General features: G+C 38.0%; 1 protein-coding gene across 1 annotated transcript in view; it reads left to right on the forward strand.

Moving 5' to 3' along the window:
- Positions 1-10428, forward strand: part of SPTLC3 (serine palmitoyltransferase long chain base subunit 3) — a 215891-nt gene that overhangs the window by 201364 nt on the left and 4099 nt on the right. The window contains exon 11 of the mRNA XM_007946378.2: positions 447-576. Coding sequence (XP_007944569.1) covers positions 447-576 — 130 coding nt within the window. The remainder of the gene's footprint in view (positions 1-446; positions 577-10428) is intronic.

The following is a 10428-nucleotide window of genomic DNA, read 5'->3' on the forward strand; positions in this document are numbered from 1 at the left end:
AAAAAAAAAAAAAAAAAAAGAATTTTACCTCTGAACAACCAATGCTCATTTAATATATACCATTTCTTTATATAATTGCATTTTATTCTTTGTTGGGATTTTCTTCCTAAGAACCTTAAAGATGAGGGATTATACATCAATGCAGATTTGTTAAACTGGAGTCACATATGTCAGCATTTTCTATTTGATATCAAAGACTCAACACCCATGACAGTCTAATGAATGCATCAGGCTCCTCAAAACTATATAATTAGTTATGGGCAGTGTCTAGTAATTGGCTGTGCCATTACCTGTCAGTTGTCCTTGACAAGATTTTAATAACTTCAAACATCTTCTACTCATCATCATTTAAAAAAAAAAAATCAATTAGTGAATTTGGGGGTTTTTTTGGGGGTAATTCTGTCTTCTCTTAACTAACTTCTTTTTTATTATTATTCTTTTCTTAGGGCTTTTGCAAGGCATCTGTTAAAGCGAAAAATTGGGGTGGTGGTTGTTGGGTTTCCAGCCACCCCCATTGCAGAAGCTCGAGCTCGATTTTGTCTTTCAGCAGCACATACACGGAAGATGTTAGACACAGTGAGTATGCCACAGGCCAATGATGTTGTCTTTTGGGGTCTCTAGTATTGTGACCTTGGATTCTGAGTAAGTTCTTTCATTGAATAAGCACTTGTGGTTTCTTGGATTTCTCCTGGGTGGTTTAGAAATACAACAATAATGAAGACAACTGCTGAAAACAAAGGTATACCATCTATGCCCAGCAATGTGTGCAACTCAATAGACATAAAAGAAAATAATTTAAAGAAGATGGGTCTAGTCAGTGTTTAGGTTTCATAAAAAGACTGAGTAGCTGAATGCTGTGCTATTTACTTGTTCTTTGGTGCAAACACTGATCTACCAGGCTCTTGCAGCATCAAATTCCTGTATCTTCCCATTTTTATAGCCACTAAATCTGTGATTATAAAATATGATCAAACTAAGCAACCATAAGAAGAGAATTACCACAACAGCCAGATCTAACTGAAGTAAAAATGGTTTAAAAACCACATTTATCTCTTGATTACAATCTTTATATGAGTGAATAATATTAATATTACCTAAGTTTTATTGACTATGCAAAGGCATTCAATTGTGTGGATCATAACAAATCATGGATAACTTTGTGAAGAATGGGAATTCCAGAACACTTAATTGTGCTCATGAGGAAACTTTACATAGACCAAGAGGCAGCTGTTCAAACAGAGCAAGGGAATGCTAAAATCAGGAAAAGTGTGTGTCAGAGTTGCAACCTTTCACATACCTATTCAATTTGTATACTGAGAAAATAATCCAAGAAGCTGGACCTATGGAGAAGAACATGACGTTAGCATTGGAGGAAGACTCATCAACATCCTGCAATACGCAGATGAAACAACCTTGTTTGCTAGAAGTGAAGACATAAAGTACTTACTGATGAAGATTAAAGACGATAGCCTTCAATATGGATTACACCTCAACATAAAGAAAGCAAAAACCTCACAACTAGACCAATAAGAAGCACCATGATAAATGGAGAAAGGATTGAAGTTGTCAAAGATTTCATTTTACTTTGATCTACAATCAATGCCCATGGATGCAGAAGTCAAGAAATCAAACAATGTATTGCATTAGGAAAATCTGTGCAAAAGACCTCTTTAAAGTGTTAAAAAGCAAAGATGTCACTTTGAAGACTAAGATATGCCTGACCCAAGCTATGGCATTTTCAATAGCCTCATACTTATGTGAGAGTTGGACAATGAATAAAGAAGACTACAGAGCTGAACTATAAGGAAGATCAGAGAAGAACTAATGCGTTTGCATTGTAGTATTGGCGAAGAATATTGAATGTACCATGGACTTCTAGAAAACTGAACAAATCTGTCTTAGAGGAAGTACATCCAGAATACTCCTTAGATGCCAGAATGCTCCTTAGAAATGAGACTGGCCAGAACTTTGTCTCTAGACTTCAGGTCATGGTTTCAGAATGGACCAGTCCCTAGAGAAAGATATCATGCTTGGTTAAGTAAAAACCAAATCAAACCAAACACACAGCCATAGGTCAATTCTGACTCATAGCAACCCCCACTGGGTTTCCAAGGCTGTAAAATTTTACGGAAATAGATTGCCTCATCTTCCTCCCATGGAACAGCTGGAGGGTTCGAACCACTGATCTTCTCATTAGCAGCCAAATGTCCTTCCAGTGTGCCACCAGAGCTCTTGTGGTCAAGTATAGGGTCAGCAAAACAGGAAAAACCATCAACAAAACGGGTTGACACAGTGGCTGCAATGGTGGACTTAAGCATGGCAACAATTGTGAGGATGGTGCAGAACTAGACAGTTTCATTCTGTTGAACATAGGGTTGCTGTAAGCCAGAGCCAACTCTACGGCACCTAGCAACAAGAAGTCATATCAATCAGTTTGGGATTGATAAAACTGTCTCAAAATATCAATGCAGTTTAGCAAACACTATTGAGTGTCTAGTACAGGCAAAATTATGAGACAAAAAGATACAATTCTGTTCTCATGGAGTTTCCAGTATAGGGGAAATTACTAGTATATGTAACTAATACAAGACAATTCAATCACTTTGAAAAAGAAATACAGATAACTACAAGAGCATGGAGGTGAGAATGAATTATTATAATGGAGAAGGTTCATAGGGAAGGAGACTTTTGAGTTAGACTTCTTTTATAAGATCTGTGGTGCATCATGGGAGCTCTAGTGGCATAATGCCTAAGGCATTTGACTGCTAACCAGAAGGCTGGTGGCTCAAACCCACCAGCCACTCCTTGGAAGGAAGGTTAGGCAATCTATTTCCATAGTGATATCTCCTCGGAAACCCAAAGAGGGGTCACTATGAGTCAGATTCAATGGGAGGGCAGTGAGTATTTTTTTTTTTTTTTGGTGGTGCATTATCAAGGTTTCTGATGTAAGTGACATATTCACATGACTACAAAATAAATTGATACATGAATTTGAGAGGAAAGAAGCAAAAGGAAGAAACCCCAAAATGGAGCAATTTAAACAAAGTAAGAGATGAGAAGTTCAATGGCAGTGGAAACAAATGTATCTAATATATCTAAGAATAGTCATTAAAAATGCATGGATTTCCCAAGACTCAGCAAATGATAGCATGCAGAGCATGTGTGGGAATCAAAGATAATGTAAGACTTTCTCTATTTTTAGTGAATGGAAGGATGATAAAGCAATTAAACGAAATAAGGTGTACAGTCATAAACAACAAATCTTCAATGGGAGTGGTGGAATGAAATAAATTCTAGTCATGTTGAGATTAGGTATGCACAAGCCATCCATGGAAGAGAAATCAGATTCTAGAATCTAGGAGAGTATGCAAGGCTGAAGCTGCTGTAGTTTGGGGGACTGAGTGATCATTAAAGCTGATTGTAGGAAGTAAAATTGCCTTCCATCATTTTATCTGTGGAGATATAATGAAAAATATACCCCTGTAAAGTGACAGGGTGGGATACCAGAGTGAATACAAGAATCACAGATGAGGAACCAAACTTAGAAGCAACTAAAGAAGTTGTGCAAGAAATGTATTCACATAAGATTAAGTACAAGGAAAAGGAGAAAATTGCAAAAAAGGCCAAAAATGTTCAGAAAAAGTTTATGTAGGATGAGCAATGAGAAGAAATGATGGATTAACAATTAGTGGGAGCTTGATGATCCTCAGAGATGATAGTTTTGGGAGAATGTAAAAAACCATAAATAAGAATATAAGGAATAAAAGAATAAAGAGGATAGTTTGAGCTTAAGTCACACATACACACACACTCAGTGCCCACTCATATCTTCCTGTTTCATCATTATGTTCTCAGGGCCTAAATTTGTAGTAGGTACACACTAAAACTTTATTGAATGGCATGCTAACAAGTGAGCTAACTCTAGGCTTTAAAATGATGGGTGAACATTGCTTTTGTTGTTTGTTGTTATACATTAGTGTACTTTCAGGTTCTTTAAAATGAGTATATTATTTCCAGTACATTAATTTAAATAAACTTTTTTTTTTAAATGGAATTAATCAGTGGTAATAAATAATAGGAAAGCCTTTCAAAAAAATTGGCTGAGAGGGCAAGAAAAATAGGTTAAGTAAAGCCCTTGAGAATATGGAAAAAGTGAGTGTTTTTCAGCTCAAGGGAAGAAGACCATGAAGAATGAGGTATCAAAGACATAGTAGAAATGAGGGCATGACCAGGAAGCAAACTCCCTGATAGCAGGCTTAAAAAGATTTCTAAGGCATCATCTAGATGGTTGCCTCTAGACGTTGAAAGCAGGCACCTATACCAATAAAAGTTTCTGAGCAAGTCACTATATGTTCAGTGTATTTAGGAAAGTCCTCTTAGTGACCATGTTTGGAACAAGACAGAGAGGAGACTACTCCACAAACACAAAAATGGTGTAACATCTCCCTCTCCTGACTACCATGAATGACAGCTGTTCCTTTAGCAATGACAACTCTAGCCTCACTTTAATCCTCTTACCAATGAGATAAAAATTATAAATATAGCAAGTTACAGAATTCTCTTCACTTCTTGAAAACATGGAACTCAGAACTGGTTCTCACTTCCTTAGAAGCATCTCAATCACTAACCCAAATGTTATATGAAGCCTCTCCCAATTCCTTACTAAAATGCCCCATGGTTCTTCTAGAGTGTGTTCTCCCTTGCTACAGCAAGCAAATAGAGAGACAGCTGCTGTTGAGTCAATTCATGATGACACCATGGATAACAGAATGAAGTGCTGCCTGGCTCAGCATCATTCTCACAATCACCAGCACATTCAAGTCTATTACTGCAACTATATCATTCATTTCACTGAGGGTCTCCTTTACCTTGCTTGCCTTTTACTTCACCAAGTACAATATTGTCCTCTAGAGACTGATCCCTTCTGGTGATGTCTCCAAAGCAAGTGAATCACACAATGTTCTATTGTGATCCATAGGTTTTCATTGGTTGATTTTTCGAAGTAGATTACCAGACCTTTCTACCTACTCTGCCTTAGTCTGGAAGCTTCACTGAAACTTGTCCACCTTAGATGACTCTGTTGGTATTTGAAATCCCAGTAGGATAGCTTTCAGCAACACAGCAACATGCAAGCTACCTCAGGATGACAAAGTGGTAGATGAGTGATAAAGCAACCTAAATAAAACCTGTTGTCATTGAATCAGTTATGACTCATAGCAGCAATCCTATAGGACATAGTAGAACTGCTCCATGGAATTTATAAGATTGTAATCTTTACAGAAACAGAATATCACATCTTTCTCTCATGGAGTGGCTTATTGGTTTGAATTGTCTATCTTGCAGTTAGCTGAGTGATTAACCACTGCACTACCAGGGATTCTAACTCTCTATGACAACAGATGTGTTCCTACGGCTCTTTGGTAGGTGAACTTCAACACAAATCTATATATAAATTATATACATAACCAATATATTATTTGTACATTATATAAGAGATACTTTTGGAAGGTTCAAACAGGTAGGGCAGGCCAGGAAGTGGCAGGAACTGGGCTTTTAGAAGGCCAGAAAAGGTAAGGAAGCCAAGAAGGGAAAGCAGAGTGGTTTGGAACAGCTAAGAGAGACAAACTTCTCTGTCAGTTTGTTGTACTGTAGTAGCTTGTGTGTTGCTGTGAGGCTGGAGGCTATGCCACCAGTGTTTCAAATGCCAACACAGTTACCCAGGGTGAACAGGTTTCAGCAGAATTTCCAGACTAAGACAGACTTGGAAGAAGAAGGAAGAGGCCATCCACTTCTCAAAGAGTGGCCAGTGAAAACTTTATGAATATCAATGAAACACTGATATATTACTAAAAACCTTTATCAATAGCCCTGAAACATTGTCTGATAAAGTGCTGGAAGATGAGCCCCTCAGGTCGGAAGGCACCCAAAATATGACTGGAAAAGAGCTGCCTCTTCAGAGTACAGCCAACCTTAATGATGTGGATATAGTAAAGCTTTTAGGACCTCCATTTGCTCATGTGTCATGACTCAGAATGAGAAGAAACAGGTGCAAACATCCATTAATAATCAGAACATGGAACATACAAAGTTTGAATCTATGAAAATTGGAAATTGTCAAAAATGAAATAGAACACATAAAGATTGATACCTTGGTCATTGGTGAGCTGAAATGGACCGGTTTTGCTTATTTTGAATCAGACAACCATATCATCTACTATGCTGGGAATGACAAATTAAAGAGGAATGGCATGGCATTCATCATCACAAAGAATGTTTCAAGATCTATCCTAAAGGACAATGCTGTCAGTGATAGGATAATAGCTATACACCTACAATGAAGGCCAGTTATTACTCAAATTTACACACAAACCACCAAAGCCAAAGATGAGGAAATTGGAGATTTTTACCTCCACAGTCTGAAATTGACCAAACATGCAATCAAGATGTGTTGATTATCACTGCTAATTGGAATGCAAATGTTGGAAACAAAGAATAATCACTGGTAGTTGGAAAATATGGCCCTGGTGATAGAAATAGCACTGGAAATCTCATGATAGAACTTTGAAGAACCAATGACTTATTCATTGCAAATACCTTTTTTCCACAACACAAATAGCAGCTATACATGTGGACTTTGCAAGATGGAGTACATAAGAATCAGATTGACTTCATCTGTGGAAAAAGGTGATATAGAAGCTCAATATCTTCAGCCAAAACAAAGCCAAGAGCTGATTGTGGAAAAGACCATCAACTGCTCATATGCAAGTTCAAGTTGAAGCTGAAGACAATTAAAAGAAGTTTATGAGAGCTAAAATATGACCTTGATTATATCTCTTCTGAATTTAGAGACCATCCAAAGAATGTTGTTGTTGTTGTTGTTATGTGCCGTCGAGTCGGACCTGACTCATAGCGACCCCTCCTTGAGTTTCCGTAGTATCACTATGGAAGTAGATTGTCCAACCTTCCTTCCGAGGAGTGGCTGGTGGGTAGATTTGATTAATTGAACACTAATGACTGAAAACCAGAGGAATTGTGGGATGACATCAAGAACATCATCTATGAAAAAAGTAAGAGGTCATTAAAAAGATGAGAAAGGAAGAAAATATCAAAATGGATGTCAGAAGAGACTCTGAAACTTGTCCTTGAATGGAGATTAGATGAAGAAAATGGAAGAATCAACAAGATTAAAGAGTTGAACAGAAGATTTCAAAGAACAGATTGAGAAGACAAAGTCAATTATTATGGTGAAATGTGCAAAGACCTGGAGTTAGAAAACCAAAAGAGAAGAACACATTTGGTGTTTCTCAAGCTGAAAGAACTAAAAAAAAAAATTTAAGCCATGAGCTGCAATGTTGAAAGGTTCTCTGGGCAATATATTAAATGATGCAGGAAACATCAAAAGAAAGTGGAAGGAATACACAGAGTCACTGTGCCAAAAATAATTCATCAATGGTCATCCATTTCAGGTGAAATATGATCAAGAACCAAAGGTATTGCAGGAAGAAGTCAAAGCTGCACTGAAGACATTGGCGAAAAACAAGGCTCCAGGAATTGATGGGATACCTATTGAGATGTTTCAACAAGTGGATGCCACATTGGAGGCACTCACTTGGTTATGTCAAGGGATTTGGAAGACAGCTACCTGGCCAACTGACTGGAAGAGATCAATATCTGTACCCATTCCAAAGAAAGGTGATCCCACACAATGTGAAATTTATTGAATAATATTAATATCACATGCAAGTAAAATCTTACTGAGGATAATTCAAAAATGATTGCAGCAGTATATTGATAAAGAACTTCCAGAAATGCAAGCTCGATTCAGAAGAAGACATTGCTGATGTTAGATGGATCTTAGCTGAAAGCAAAGAATACCAGAAAGATGTTTACTTGTGTTTTATTGACTATACAAAAGCATTCGATTATGTAGATCATAACAAATTATGAATTATACTGAGAAGAATGGGAATACCAGAACACTTAATTATCCTCATGAGGAACCTGTACATAGACCAGGAGGCTGTCATTCAAACAAAACAAGGAGATATTGCATGGTTTAAAATCAAGAAGGAACTGTCAGGGTTGTATCCTTTTACCACACTTATTCAATCTGCATGCTGAGCACATAATCTGAGAAGCTGGACTATATGAGGAAGAACATGGCATCAGGATTGGAGGATGGGTTATTAACAACCTGTGATACATAGATGACACAACTTTGCTTGCTGAAATTGAGGATGACTTGAAGGACTTACTGATGAAGGTTGAAGACTACAATCAGCAGTATGAATTACACCTCAATACAAAGAAAACAAAAATCTTCACAACCCACCAATAAGCTGAATTACAACAAATGGAGAAAAGATTGAAGTTGTCAAAGATTTCATATTACTTGGTTCTATAATCAACACCAAAGGGAGCATCAGTCAAGATATCAGACGTCATATACCATTGGATAAATCTGCTGCAAAAGACCTCTTTCAAGAGCTGAAGAGAATAGATACCTCCTTGAAGACTAAGATGCACCTGACACAAGCCACAGTATTTTCAACCACCTCATTTGCACATGAAAGCTGGACAATGAAAAAGGAAGACTGAAGAAGAGTTGACACTTTTAAGTTATGGTGTTGGTGAAGAATACTGAAAGTACCATGGGCTGCTAAAAGAACTAACAAATTTGTCCTAGAAAAAGTGCAGCCAGAATGCCTTGGAAGTGAGAATGGCCAGACTTTGCCTCACCCACTTTGGTCATGTTATAAGAAGGGACCATTCCCTGGAGAAGGATGTCATGCTTGGTAAGGTGGAGGGTCAATGGAAAAGGGGAAGGCCCTCAACAAGATGGATTGACACAGTGGCTGCAATGATTGGCTCAGGCATGGCAGGGATCATGGGATTGGCACAGGACCAGGCACTATTTCATTCTGCTGTACATAGGGTCACTGAGTCAGAGACGACTCTATGTCACCTAACAATATACAACAACACAGACACAAGAATAGAAATTTAAAAACCTAAGATAAACTTTCATAGAAATCTTAATGTTTTCCATCCACATCCTACATTAATATCACACATATTTCACAGAGTAAGGAGGCACTCTACGTTGGAAACCACTGAGCTTCTCCATCCTCCTTCATCTACGATCAAATAGAAACTATGCTAGACAGATGTCATTTAAAAGATAACTTTGCTTTTTTTTTTTTTTTTTAGTACTTAGATATGATGCAGGAAAGGTTAGAAAATATAGGGAAGTCACAACATTTTCATCACCCATAATCCTATTATCCAGAAATAAAACACTCCTAACGTGGTGAGGGAGTTACTTGACGTTGCAGTTAATGGGCTCATCTGCCAACCAAAGGGTTGGAGGTTCAAACACATCCAGAGGTGCTTTGGAAGAAAGGTCTGGCAAACTACTGACAACAAATTAACCACTGAAAACTCGGTGGAACACAATTTTACTCTTACAGACATGGAGTCTCTGTAAGTCAGTTGAAGACAACTGATTTTCTAACATGGTGATGAATATCTTGATGCATGTCAGTTTGAAAGACTTCCACAAGATAAAAGTCCATAAGCCCTATTTGTCATTTGTTCTAGGGAATTTGTCATTTGTTCTCTCACTTTACCTTTTGCAATGCACCTAATATTGTCCTCCTCTTCATTTGAAAGGTTAAGGAAAACAGTCTCAGAAAATGTTCAAAGACATGTTCAGTTCCATAAGATCAGTGATGTACTACAAGTAAAAATCGCATTCCTTATTTTCTGGATTTCAATTTTCTCATTTGCAAAAAGGAGATACATTTACCTGCCTAAAGAAGGGGATTGAAACAGATGAGTTCTTGGTCCCTTGTGATTTTAAGTTCTACTATATCATGCAACATCCAAAAAAACAAACAAACTCACTGCCGTGGTGTTGGATCCGACTCATAGCAACCCCTCCTTGGGTTTCCAAGGTGGTATCACTACAGAAGTAGATTCCCCAAACTTCCTTCCAAGAAGTGGCTGGTGGGTTTGAGGCACCACCTTCTGGTTAGCAGTTACATCCCTTAGGCACTACGCCACTCTGACTCAAAGGCAGTGAGTTTGGTTTCATACAACATAGAGATGAGGAGAGGGAGGATAAAGCTTATGAGGTTAGAAGAGGATGTTCATCTGCTCCCACAAATTTCCATTTTGTTTTTGGCCAAATTTGTTTGCTGAAGACGTAACCTCAGTTGTAATCTACAGCTCTACCTCTTATGTATGTATATATGAGAGACAACTCAGGGACGCCCAAAGTAGCAGGCAGGAAGAGCAGGAGAAAGGGGATTAAAAGCCAGGAAGCCATAGAGAAGAGCAATCAGCTGAAGGGATTAGATGAGGAGAGGAAACTCAGGCCCGCCCAGAGTAGCAGGCCGGAAGAGCAGGAGAAAGGGGATAAAAGCC

Source organism: Orycteropus afer, unplaced genomic scaffold (assembly GCF_000298275.1).
Source record: "Orycteropus afer afer isolate SDZICR_OR568_19922 unplaced genomic scaffold, OryAfe1.0 scaffold00158, whole genome shotgun sequence".
Lineage (NCBI taxonomy): Eukaryota > Metazoa > Chordata > Mammalia > Tubulidentata > Orycteropodidae > Orycteropus > Orycteropus afer.